At 37.4% G+C, this 14,228-nt stretch overlaps 1 protein-coding gene across 2 annotated transcripts in view; it reads left to right on the forward strand.

The window, feature by feature from the left end:
- The window catches only part of btbd11b (BTB (POZ) domain containing 11b), a 66,378-nt gene that overhangs the window by 47,412 nt on the left and 4,738 nt on the right, over positions 1-14,228 (forward strand). For both annotated transcript variants that reach the window (XM_051870663.1, XM_051870664.1), the window contains exons 3-11: positions 2,302-2,506; positions 2,991-3,143; positions 3,423-3,588; positions 5,953-6,042; positions 7,233-7,334; positions 10,022-10,115; positions 10,226-10,361; positions 10,466-10,686; positions 11,600-11,778. In XM_051870663.1, coding sequence (XP_051726623.1) covers positions 2,302-2,506; positions 2,991-3,143; positions 3,423-3,588; positions 5,953-6,042; positions 7,233-7,334; positions 10,022-10,115; positions 10,226-10,361; positions 10,466-10,686; positions 11,600-11,778 — 1,346 coding nt within the window. The remainder of the gene's footprint in view (positions 1-2,301; positions 2,507-2,990; positions 3,144-3,422; positions 3,589-5,952; positions 6,043-7,232; positions 7,335-10,021; positions 10,116-10,225; positions 10,362-10,465; positions 10,687-11,599; positions 11,779-14,228) is intronic.

The raw sequence follows: 14,228 nt of genomic DNA on the forward strand, positions 1-14,228 counted from the left end.
GGCCTTGTTAATTCATTTGGAGTAACAGAGATGTGAAATGTTCCTAAGAGAACAAGTGTGAGTGCTGCAGTTATTTAAGTTGCAGAGCAATAGATGAGGCTGTTTCTCAGTGTGCCTTTCAGAGTGTATTATTGACTGTACTGAACACACTGCTGTTCAGTTGAATGCATTCAGAAGAATTAGGTCTCATGGACAAAATGAGACCGTAGATGATCTGAAAGTTTCGCATATGAAAGGAAATAGTCATTGGAGCGAGAGGGAGAGTGTTTAATGTTCTGTGTAATGAATGCAGAGCTTTGTGTGACCTTGTTTGAAAAGAGGTTTGTGACATTTCTCATCCATCAGATAGTCTGCTCTTTACAAAACATCACATGCAAACGTGCACACAGTTGTACAGTATCTTTGTATGTGATTTACTAAGCTATTCAAGCAATTTATCAAAAAAATAAATAATGCTGCTTTCTTTAAAAATACTCCATTATTATTCCAAACGTTTGACAGTAGTATATGTATATATATACAGTAGTGGCCAAAAGTGATGTCCAGCCTAGGAAAAGTGACATCTTCACCCTTTATTTAAATAATTCAACATTTATTAAAGATTTTGTTAGCATATTGCGTAGTTGTGCTTGGAGTCAATTGTTTTATTTGTGATAATGCAATGAAACATGAAAAATGTGTGGACAATTTTAGGCTTGGCTCTCATGGAAACAAGAGAAAATCAACTAAATATTAATAACTTATAATGTTATAGTCAATATATGCTTTTTTCTGTGAGCTTTTTGTTTTAATATGCATTTCTTTTGCATAGTAAAATAAAACCTGTAGCTGTAAGTTACCCCTTTTTTGCCAAATCATTTGTTAGATAAATACCTTAACCAAGTTTAGTGCATTGTTCTTCCCTCATATTTAAAATATTTTCTTGGCATACTATACACACTATATGGACAAAAAAGTATTGGGACACACCTATTAATTGTTGAATACAGTTGTTTCAACTAGACCTATTGCCACATGTGTATAAAATCAAGCACCTAGCCATGCAGTCTGCATTTACAAACATTTGTGAAAAAAACTGTCGTTCTGAAGAGCTCAGTAAATTCAAGCATGGTATTGTGGTAGGATGTCACCTTTGCAAAAAGTTAGTTCATGACATTTCATCCCTGCTAGATATTCCACTGACAAGTGGTATTATTGGAAAGTGGAAGCATTCAGGAACAGCAGCAACTCACCCACGAAGTGAAAGACCACATAAAGTCACAGAGCGGGGTCACCAAGTGCTGAGTCGCATGGTGTGTAAAAGTCCATAGCTGAATTTTTCAAACTTGCACTGGCATTAATATCAGCACAAAAACTGTGCGGCGGGAGCTTCGTGGAATGGGTTTCCATGGCCGAGCAGCTGCATGCAAGCCTCACATCACAGAGTACAATGCCAAGCTTCGTATGGAGTGGAGTAAATCACACCAACACTGGACTCTGGAGCAGTGAAAACATGTTCTGTGGAGTGACAAATCATGCTTCTCTGTTTGGCAGTCTGATGGGCGAGTCTGGGTTTGGCGGATGCCAATAGAACATTACCTGCCTGACTGCATTGTGCCAACTATAAAGTTTGGTGGAGGAGGGATAATGGTATGGGGCTGCTTTTCAGGGGTTGGGCTAAGCCCTTTACTCCCAGTAAAGGGAAATCTTAATGCTTCAGCATACCAAGACATTTTGGACAGTGCTATGCTTCCAAATTTGTAGGAACAGTTTTCTATTCCAGCATGAGCCCCAGTGCCTAAGGCAAGGTCTATAAAGACATGGTTGGATGAGTTTGGTGTGGAAGAACTTGAATGGCCTGCACAGAGTCCTGACTTAAACCCCTCTGAACACTTTTGGGATGAACTGGAATGGAGATTGCGAACCAGGCCTTCTCGTCCAACACCTGACCTCACAAAAATTCTAATGGATGAATGGGCAACAATTCCCACAGAAACACTCCACAATCTTGTGGAAAGCCTTATTATTATATAATAATAATATTATTAATATTATTATATGATATTAGACAGATATATAAAGTCCTGACCGGTATACTATGGCAATATTACATAATTGGTTTGAGTAATATTCAGCTTGATGGACTGGCCAAGAATTTCATTACTGACAAACATGCGGCCGAGGACCTACAAACAGCTGACTTGCAGACAAAGATTGACAGAGTTGCTAATTTTTTATGCTGTAACATCAATGCGACGACAGTACTGTCCTTCACCATTTACATCATTCCCAGTAAACTAAAGGTCTCTTGTGCCCTGACAGGTGATTTAGTGTCCAGAGCCATGCATCACCTCCAGCCTCTGAGCATAAAGAACCACAGCAACGGCACTCCGCTCCCTCAGAAGAGCAGCCTGATCCACTGGGAGCCCGAGGCTTTATATACGCTCTGCTACTTCATGCACTGCCCTCAGATGGAGTGGGAGAACCCCAACGTAGAGCCCTCCAAAGTCACCTTACAGACCGAGAGGTGAGGGGACTTCCATTGTATCTACTGTAGGCGTTGCAAAGTATCTTGGGTATTTTTGTTAGGGAGGTTTCTGGTTGATGTAGTCACTCAAGGTACTTACCTTAAGCCAAGTAGTCAAGCCAAGAAACATTTTTGTTAATGTTGAAATAATGCTGAAATGAAATAAATATTAAATGAAAAACTTAAACTGAACAAAATTAGAATTGTTGCCTTTGCAACTAACTGAAATAAGTTGAAGTTGAAGTACTAAAATTACTAACTGAAAATAAAACTAAAATTGAAATTAAAATAAAACTATTTTGAATTTTTTTTAAAAGCACAAACAAAATAACTAAAAATTAAACTAAAAAAAATTAAAATGAAAGCTGAAAAAGTAAAAATAAAATCTAATTCAAAATGTTAATCTATAAATAATACTAATTAGGAAAGACAAATATTATGTATTTGTTAGAGAACCGCAATCACATTTTGTCACCCCCTGCAGGCCGTTTCTAGTACTGCCTCCTCTGATGGAGTGGATCAGAGTGGCTTTGGCACACGCAGAGCACCGCCGCAGCTTTTCAGTGGATAGCGATGATGTTCGGCAGGCGGCCAGACTCCTGCTGCCCGGGGTGGATTGTGAACCTCGCCAGCTGAAGTAAGCGTGCTGCCATTAAATTAACATCCAGCTACCAGATATTGCTACCCATCATGAGTGAAATGAAAATGGCTCATAAACAGTCTGTACAGGGAAAACAAGCCCAGTCAACCTCACACATGCCCTTCATTGCACCATAACTGCTGCTTTATTGCTATTAGGCCAAGTGTTGTAATGAAAGATTCACCCATAGATGAATATTTAACTTGGAATATATGACTCAAGCTTTTTTGCAGAGGGTTAAGACATCAGAAAGATGTTTTTGTGTTTGTGCCGCAGGACGGATGACTGTTTCTGCGTGTCACGTAAGCTGGACGCTGCCTCCACCGAGGCCAAGTTCCTGCAGGACTTGGGCTTCCGCATGCTCAACTGCGGCCGCACTGACCTTGTCAACCAGGCCATCAACTTACTTGGGCCCGGCGGAATCAACAGTATGAGTGAACAGGTTAGAATGAGAATCACATTTTTTTAATTCAACATTAATGATTGTTACATAAACAGACACGTTCATACATACTAATACAAAATTACATTAATTTAGTTTTAAAAAGTATGGTAGAGTAGGGGTTGTTTACTTCTTGATAACCAAAATATTATGATTCGTCCATGTGGGAACCCCTTCCTAAAATATGCACTACTGTTCAAAAACTTGAGATAAGTATTACTTTTGTTACTTTTTCATTATTATAATCATTTATATCTCATATAAATGCTGTTCTTTTTAACTTTCTTCCCATCAAATCCTGAAATAAATTTATCACAATTTCCACAAGGATATTAAGCAGCACAACTTTTCATCATTGATAATAGAAATGATCCTTGAGCACTAAATCAGTATATTAGAATGATTTCTGAAGGATCATGTGACACTTAAAGGAACACTCCACTTTTTTTGAAAATAGGCTCATTTTCCAACTCCCCTAGAGTTAAACAGTTGAGTTTTACCGTTTTCGAATCCATTCAGCCGATCTCCAGGTCTGGCGGTACCACTTTTAGCATAGCTTAGCATAGTTCATTGAATCTGATTAGACCGTTAGCATCTCGCTCAAAAATGACCAAAGAGCTTCGATATTTTTCCTATTTAAAACTTGACTCTTCTGTAGTTACACTGTGTACTAAGACCAAAGGAAAATGAAAAGTTGCGATTTTCTAGGCCGATATGGCTAGGAACTATACTCTCATTCCAGCGTAATAATCAAGGAACTTTGCTGTCGTACCATGGCTGCAGCAGGCGCAATGATATTACGCAGCGCCTGTGACCCCCTGCTGGCACAGGGAGCGTGCCTTGCAACCATGGAGACATTTGTGAGAGACGCTGCGTAATATCAGATGCTAACGGTCTAATCAGATTCAATGAACTATGCTAAGCTATGCTAAAAGTGGTACCGCCAGACCCGGAGATCGGCTGAATGGATTCGAAAAAGGTAAAACTCAACTATTTAACTCTAGGGGAGTTGGAAAATGATCCTATTTTCAAAAAAAGTGGAGTGTTCCTTTAAGACTGGAGTAATGATGCTGAAAATTCAGCTTTACCATCACAGGAATAAAGTACAATTTTAAAATGTATTTAAAAAAAAAAAGTTATTTTACATTGTAATAATATTTCACATTATTTACTGTACTTTTGATCAAATAAATGCAACCTTTTATAAACCCATTTATAGTGTGTGAGAAAAAATGTTAAGTGTGACAATAAAATTCAATACACATTTCCTCAATTAAATAATTGTCTTTTTTGTTATTGTTGTAACGAAGCTAATTGTTAAAATATTGTCTGGAAAATATTTTTTACTTTTATATGAACTTTTTATCAAGTTGATCTGAGATTAACTAATTTTTTTTTTTTTTTTTTTCAAAACTATATGCAGATTTGTTTTCTTTTAAAAACATTTTCAATTAGTAGAATAAAATAATCACAATAAATCTAAATTAAATTAATGTAATTATACAGCAGGAATTAATTAGTTAAATCAAATATGTTGAATGTGAATGCAAATTTTTTTTTTTTTTTTTTTTCTTTGATTAATATCCTAGATTTACATGTTGACTTTGCCAGCCCTAAAACAATTTATAAAAAAAAAAAAAAAAAAAAAAAAACCTTTTTACAAACTGTCTCCTGAGGGTTAAAAAACCTCAGTGGGAAGTGATTGTGTGTTGTAATGGTCTTGGCCTGGTCTTATAACCTAAAAGTTGCAGGTTCAGACCCCTGAAGCGCTTTGTTCATGAGGTACCTTCCAGTACAAATGCAGGTGCTGCTCCAGGTGCAAAAATGTGTCGCTTAAAATGGATAAAGGCAACTAAATGTAGATAAATGTGTAAGTTGACAGGTTGCAGACTTAAAATGCTTGCACACATTGCTGTATTTTCCCTATATGGAAGCCCAGAAAAAAAAAAAAAAACAGATTTGCACTGCAGGTTTCTCTCAAGATTCAGAGTGTTTAACGGTTGACCGTCTTAATCAGAGCCAGCTTTTAGGAAACATACCAGTGCTCTTTCCATTACTGATTGCTTTGCTCCACTTTCGACCTCAGGGAGTGGAAATGTTTGCCTTTACATATGTTTCTTACCTAGTTCACTTGTTATCTGATTTTCCAACTCTTGATTTGAGTAACATTTTTCATAGGTTTTCCAGTAGATTAATTGTCAGCACAAGAAGACTCTTTCAGTGCTGGAATTTTGTCCATATAAAATAGAGTGATGTATTTGAATGAAATGCTGCATAATATGGTCAAGTTGTATTCTGTCATTACTCTACAATCAGAAGATATATCTAGCATATGCTCAGTGTGGTCTTTTGTGTGTTTTCCAGGGCATGACCCCTCTGATGTATGCTTGTGTCCGCGGTGACGAAGCCATGGTTCAGATGCTGCTAGATGCAGGAGCTGACATCAACAGTGAGGTTTGTGACTACATCTCTGCTGCGTTCTTATATACACATTATGTACACTCATCCTGCTCGTCATGTAGTTTCATGTGTAGTGTTTGTGTTTTCTGTGTTGTGGTACAACAGGAGAAAACTCAGACTGCTTTGCATGCCCATGAGGGATTTGTCTGCGTAGAGTTCTACTTTTTGTTGGAAGTCACTATCACTAGGTGTTGTTCTGCCAAACTCTGCCCTAGAATCTAGTATAAACAGATTTCTCACTAATACACACACTCACTATTTGTCGCTATTTCCAGCCACGTCTCAGAGATGTTTTTTGTGCAAGTCATAGTTTCAGTCAGCTGTAGCAGGGAAATAATATTGTTTGCAACTCTATGTCAAAAAATATGAAAAGTTTATTGACGTTTGCTATGAATCAGGTGCTGTTTTCCCACTCACAAAGCCTTACACTTTCAGAAACATCTAACTAGACTTTCGACTTGTTTGTTACTGTCACAAAATATGTAATCCAGAATATAAGGCAACATATTGATATCATGACGTTAAATTAACCTTCAATTTTTAAACTTAAGAATATATCAATATGTTGACTCATAATTTGAATTGAAGCAAGATTATCTGACCATCTGTACAAAAAAGGATTTTTTTTTTTAAAGGAGTTCAATTTAAAATATCTCTTTTCTTTTTTGTTAGTTTTATTTATTCTTGTGATAGCAAGGCTGAATTTTCAGTAGCCATGGTTGATAATAATATTCTTATTAATATCAGTGCCTTCAGTGTCACATGATCCTTCAGAAATCATTCTAATATGTTGATTTGGTGCTCAAGAAAAAATTTCTTATTATTATCAATGTTAAAAACAGTTGCTGCTTAATGTTTTTGTGGAAACCATGATAATTTTTTTCAGGATTTTTTGATAAATAGAAAGTTCAAAAAAACAGCATTCATTTGAAATAGAAATCCATGCTGAATAAAACTATTAATTTTTTAGACCCAAAACTTTTGAATGATAGTGTGTGAGTATATGCTGTATATATGTATATACAAGTGCAAGCAGCTCCTGTAAAGTGGCAGAAAGGCCAAAGCTCCTCTCCTATCTCCATATTTTCAGCTGAGCGCAGCGTCTCTGTGCTTTTCCCAGGACAGGTTTTTAAAGGTCTCCTTCTCTCATTTGTGCCCTGCTCTGTCCCCTATACCTCCCGTAGGTGCCAAACACAGTGCAAAAGTACCCCTCAGTCTTCCCAGAGACCCGGCAGGCCACGCCTCTCACCTTCGCCGTACTTCACCAGCACATCCCCGTGGTGCAGGTAGTGACCTCTCTCTCCCACCCGAACTTTTGGCAGTTTTTTTGAGTCAGAATAAAATTCCTGAAGCGTATGCATCAGTTTTCTCCTGAAAATCTTGTCTGCATGAATTGGAGTGCTTGGTGCTCTCATTTTATCATTAAGTCATACAATCATTATGATTCATTGTGTGTTTGCTTATTTCATTGTCTCTTGGCTGAGCTAATGCCTCTTATTAAAGGGAAAATTCACCCAAAATTGAAAATTCTGTCATCATAAGACTTTCGTTCATCTTCAAAACACAAAATCTATTCACCTGTAACACTGATGATTCAAGACGTTCATAAAGAGATCATAAAAGAAATCCATATGAATCGAGTGATTTAATCCAAGTCTTCCGAAGAAACACAATCGCTTTATATGATGAACAGATTTAATTTAGATATTTATAAACATATAAACATTGATCTGCGAACATACACAGAACACTCATATATGGTAATCGGAAGCTCAACCGAACAACATGTTCTCCAACCATTACGCCTATATAGGTCGCTTGTCACTTCCCTGAAATACGACCCATAGGAGCGTTTGCTAAAGTTGTGCCCCTATCGACAACAGGACACTTTCATTTTAATTCATGAAATACGACCCATAGAAGCGTTTGCTAAAGTTACGCCAATATCGACAACAGGACACTTTCATTTTAATGCATTGTTCCCTTTTATCTGCGTCATGTTTCGGTTTTCGCGTAGCTCAATTGTCAGAGCATTGCAATATATAACAATATGCGATCATGTGATCGTGGGTTCGATCCCAGGGAACGCACATGCTCATAAAGTGTATATGCACTATAAATTTCTAAGGGTAGGTATAGGGATGGGGTGGGTGTAGTCGTTAATAAAAAAAATGAGTTTTGCTAAATGGAAATAGGACAAATGGTGTAAAAAGTCCACACATTGCATTTAAATGAACATGCATTTTGATTGGTAACGACAGTCATACGTCATTTCATGACGACAGACGTAACATGACACTGTCATTATTTTTACGCCAGCTAGAGGGCACATGACTTTAAAACGTAAATATAGGTCGTAATAAGGTGCTTGAAAAACGACCTATAGGGTCGGGTTTTTTTTGGAGGACAGTCTGAACCGAATCTGCTTGGTGTGTAAGAACAAACCTCCTAGCTTCTGTTTACCAAATTTGAGTGCTCTGTGTATGTTCGCAGATCAGTATTTTTATGTGTATAAACACTAGTGCTGTCAATCGATTAAATAACTAATTAATCACACATTTTTCTGTAATTAATTGATTAACATTAAAGGCTTACTGAAGTGCCTTGGAATGGGCAGCATTATTCAATGTGTTGACGTAATTTCAACTAACACAGGAAGACAGGGCGGGACTTTTTTTAAACAGCCAATAGCGTTTTGTTTATGACAGCTCAGCCAGAGCCGTTGAGCTCGGTAAAACCTCAATTTCCTTCTAATCTCTAACCGTTTCTCCTCCTAATCTCCTCCATATTGCTTTAAAATATAGCATTCTGTGCAGAAATCAAATGGGTCTGATATGTTTTGTGGTCTGCGCCGACTTGCGGATATGATCCGCTGTGTGCTGTCGTGTCTCTGGACCGGAGCAGTGCACTGCGGTTCGTGTGACACTAACGTGAAACCAGACTTCATTCGCCTCAATGGAAAGCATATTTACACTGTCTTAATCGTTCCCTATTCCCTATATAGTGCACTATGTGCCATTCACCATGCAGAAAAAAGTAAATGTGTGAACAAATGGCCAATTTCAGCTGCAGCTTTAACGTCTATTTATAATGTAGGGGGCGGGATGTTTTAGAGTCTAGAGAGCGTTTGATTGGAAGTGAGAGACTGGAAGAGAGTTTTGAATGCTTATATATCTCCTAAATGCAAGTTTTGTCATTGTTTTGGAACACACCAGCTTATTCATAATCTTAAGGCTGACATATTCATACTAAAAGCTAAAAAAAAATTAAATTTTGATTTCAGGGGGACTTTCATGGCAGACTGTAGCAGGATTATTAGGCTGCTGTCACTTTAAGACCTGCCACACATGACTTGGATCTGCATCCTATTTTCTCACAAATTTCATTCAAGACTTGATTTAACTCGTTTAAGACTGTACTTATGAGGATCCTCGTCAAAACGAGTCGCACACAGACAGAAGATTCACAGACAGCGCGCCAGTACCGCACTGCGTTCTCTTTTGTCTTGTTGCGTTTGAATGGTTTAAAAGCATTTGCTGAATAAGAGTGTCATCATATAATGTAACGCTAGCTAAAGGATGATGGAAAAAACGGATGCAACCTTGATTGCGTAAAATATATTTAACGTGTTAAACTGGAAAAAAATTAATTGCATGCATTAACGCTTTAATTTTGACAGCACTAATAAAAACCTACATTAAATCTGTTCATTATATAAAGCGATCGTGTCTCTACAAAAGACCAGAACTAAACTGTTCAATTCATATGGATTTCTTTTATGATGATTTGGGTGAATAGACTTTCAATAGAGGGACAGAAATTAAAATTTGTGTTCTGAAGATGAACAAAATTCTTATGGGTTTGGAACGACCTGTGTAATTGATGACAGAATTTTCATTGTTGAGTGAACTAACCCTTTAATCTTAGCGAAAAGTTTATACACTAGTAACCTCTCTCCTTCCTTTTATCTCAGCTCTTGCTGGACGCTGGAGCTAATGTGGAGGGCTCTCTGCAGGACGGAATGGAGAACTACACTGAGACTCCTTTGCAGTTAGCTGCCGCTGCAGGTAAGAAAGCTCACACTGCAGACCGGACAACAGGGCCACTTCCTTCTCGAATTACTGAATTATAAGCCAGCGAGGCCACAAGAGAAGACTCAGCAGTTTGTTTGCTGTAGGGAACTTTGAGCTGGTCAGTCTACTTTTGGAGAGAGGAGCAGACCCCATGGTTGGGACCATGTACCGCAACGGCATCTCTACTGCACCGCATGGGGACATGAACTCTTTCAGCCTGGCTGCTGCGCATGGACACAGGTAACACACACACATGCATCAGTCAAATACACACACACACACACAGTCTCGTAATTTATTAATAAAACCTGCAAAATCGTATCATCCTCATCCCCGTGCTGCAGGAACGTGTTCTGCAAGCTTCTGTCGCAGTCGGAAAAGGGGAAGGCGGATGTTCTGTCTCTACAGGAGATCTTGGCTGAGGGATCAGAAATGGAAGAGAGGAATTCCCTCAAGATAGAAGCAACCCGCACAGGGAAGGCCAAACTCAAAGCTCTAAGGGAGGCGATGTATCACAGCTCTGAACACGGCTATGTCGACATCACATTGGACATCAGAAGTCTAGGTCAGTGCTCTTATAGTATCTACAGTAATAAAATAATGATATTACAATGAATTTACAAAACTTAAGTTAGAATGTACACAGTGCTAATGCTTACAGTACGTGTAGCTTAATGTAATGAATAGCTTGCTGAGGTGTGCTATTGCTTTTCTAAACATTTGGACAATTTTGGCATGGCATACAAAATTTTGGCATGGCAAAATTTGCATGGACCCGCATTGAAGGAGGGACCCAAGTTATATCTGGAAACCAGTATATCTGGGCTCTTTTGGCTTGTGCCAGTAGGAAATAACATAGGATCACTCCAACCACCACCCTAGCAACTGAAATTTGCACGGGCAAGCACTACAGACATTTTCTTCATAAAATGTAAAAATTTACATACACTACCATTCAAAAGTTGTTGTTTTTTAAGACATTAATACTTTCTCATTCTCATCAAACCTTTCTCATCAAAGAATCTGAAAAAATGTCTCATGGTTTCCAAAAAAAATAATAAGCAGCACAACTGTTTTCAACATTGATAATAAGAAATTCTTCTTGAGCACAAATCAGCTTATTAGAATGATTTCTGAAGCATCATGTGACACTGAAGACTGAAGTAATGATGCTGAAAATTTAGCTTTGCCTTCACATGAATAAATTACATTTTATAATATATAGTAAAATAGAAAACAGATATTTTAAATTGTAATAATATTTCACATTATTACTGTATTTGTATAAATGCAGCCTTGATGAACGTGAGACTTCTTTAAAAAACCTAAAATAATATTTCCAACAATAAACCATAGATTTTGAATGGTATTGTATACTTTTGTGAAAAGCTCAAAGGTGACTTCACATTACTGATTGCATAACATTCCTACTTGTTAAAAAGTAAAAAGGTGATTGTCATGTATTTTGTGTGTATCAGGTGTGCCCTGGACGCTGCACACCTGGATGGAGTCCCTGCGAACTTGTTTCCTGCAGCACCGGCGGCCGCTGATCCAGGGTCTGCTGAAAGAGTTCAGCTCTATTGAAGAGGAGGAGTACACAGAGGAACTCATAACACACGGCCTCCCACTCATGTTCCAGATCCTGCGTGCCAGCAAGGTGAACTAACACACATGCAAAACTCAGCAATTTCTACATTTGACCTCATATTTCTTCATCTTGCAACAGAGTTATTATAGTTTTTAAATGTCACTCTGTTTAGTTTTGTTTCTTTTTGTATTTTGGTTTTTAATTTCAGTTTACAGTTTACAACTAGTGGTTCATAAACAGTTTTGTATTAATAAAATATATATTTCTATTTTTTGAAATTCGTTGTTTTATTTATTTTACAAATAGTTTTTAGGTTTTATCCTTTGAAACAACGCCAAAAACTATTTTTCAAAATTTAATTTTGTTTGAGGCCAATTGTAACAAATAGACAAGATTTCTTTCATGTTGCGCAGACTGCAGTGCCAATATTTGATTGAGTTGCCACATACTTTGTTGCACACAGGTTTATTATTGTGGTTTCACCGAATTTACCTGACTTTTCATTACCTTTGACTTTTCATTAGAAAGATCAGACAGGCTCTTGCTATATAATCAGGCTGTTCTTTTACAGGAAATTGTCAGAAGTCAGGCATGAAAGATTAATTATATGACAAAATCCTGCAATGAATAAAAATACAAAAAAAAAAAAAAGATTTCTTTTAGTTATAGTTTATATTGCATTTATAGTTTTATGTTTATTTTAATTAATTAAATGAATTTTCACTGCCAATTTTCATTTTTATAATTTTGTTCAGTGTTGTTATGGTTAACTAAAACTATTAAAAAAAATAAATAAAATAAAGCTAAATAGAAATAATAATAAAAAAAAAAAACTAATAAAAATGACAAAATCACATAACAAAACATAACACATAACTAAAATTAAAATGAAAAATAAAAGCTAATTCAAAATATTAATAAATATTATAATAGTGTATTAAAGGGTTGAAAAATTAGATTTCTGTCATTAATTACTCACCCTCATGCCGTTCTACACCCGTAAGACCTTCGTTCATCTTCGGAACACAAATTAAGATATTTTTGATGAAATCCAAGGTTTTTTTTTTTTAATCTCCCATAGAAAGCAATGAAATTACCACATTCGAGGTCCCAAAAAAGTAGTAAAGATATCGTGTTATGAAGTGACTAGAATACTTTTTGTGCGCAAAAACAAAACAAAAATAACTATTTTATTCAACAATTTCCAAGACTTTCAAGGAAATTTTCAAGAGCTTCTACGTCGGAACGCCGGCTCAGTATTGGCCGGCTCCTGCGTCAGCATCACACACATGCATCTTGGTGCTCATGTGAACAGCGTCGGCCAATACTGAGCCGGCGTTCGGATGTAAACATGGAAGTGCTGCACTGCGTCAACTGCGCAGGAGACTGACAGGGTTGAGAAGAAATTGTTGAATAAAATCATTATTTTTGTTTTGTTTTTGTGCACAAAAGTATTCTCATCACTTCATAACATTAAGGTTGAACCACTGTAGTCATGTTGACTATTTTAACAATGTCTTTACTACTTCGGATTTCATCAAAAATATCTTAATTTGTGTTCCAAAGATGAACAAAGGTCTTGCAGGTTTGGAACGACATGAGGGTGAGTAATTAATGACAGAAATTTCATTTTTGGGTGAACTAACCCTTTAATAATGCCAAAATAACACTGATTTTGTTCAAAATAATACCTTATTTGGCAGACACATTCATTCAAAGTGGGTTGCACTGCATTCTAGTTTCTAATGCACTTTATAAGTATGTGAATTCCTTGGGAATCGAACCTCTGATCTTGGTATTGCTAGTAGCTTGCCTGAGATACATGATTACTTCTCTCAGAATCTTTAGAGACCTGAACCCTGGGGAACACATTGGTTCTTCAGAACAGAAAGTGAAGGCAGAAACTCGCATAATTTGAATTGGGCATTCTGTTGACGTCTTCCCACAGTGTTATGGAATAGTAAGCTTTTCTTTGAAACCTAGGGTGCTTAAAAGAATCCTTAAACACTGACCGTTACATCTGCTTCACACATCCATATCTACTCCCTCTACAGCATATCAGACAGTACAGGAAGGAAAGATAAACGTGGACTTCCTTCCACTGGGGCAACAGTAGGTGTATGTGTGAGCGTGTTTGTCAAGGTTGATCTATGGTGGAGTCAAGGAACTTTACTCTGAGCCCTGCAGGGATGACTGACAGTTTCCGCTCCCTGCTCAGCCTTCACAAATAATGTGTGTCTGCTTGTTAGTACAAAGAGAGAGAGACCAAGAGAAAGAACAGCGGAGAGAGTGAGAGAGGGAGGAAATAGCGGCGCTGTGCTGACAGCAGGTGATTTGTAGAGACAGAGGCAGGCTGGGTGAGAGAAATGTCAAGTTGATGAGGAACCTCTAACAATCTTTCAGAGAAGCTGATCGTTCAAACTGCAGAGGGAGTGATCTGACAGGGATTTAAGCATCTTCCTGCATTTAACGTACTCGTCTCACCTCTTTAACAAAGTACTGATCCCAAAAAACACCAT

The sequence above is a fragment of the Ctenopharyngodon idella genome, chromosome 18, assembly GCF_019924925.1.
Source record: "Ctenopharyngodon idella isolate HZGC_01 chromosome 18, HZGC01, whole genome shotgun sequence".
NCBI classification, from domain to species: Eukaryota; Metazoa; Chordata; class Actinopteri; order Cypriniformes; family Xenocyprididae; genus Ctenopharyngodon; species Ctenopharyngodon idella.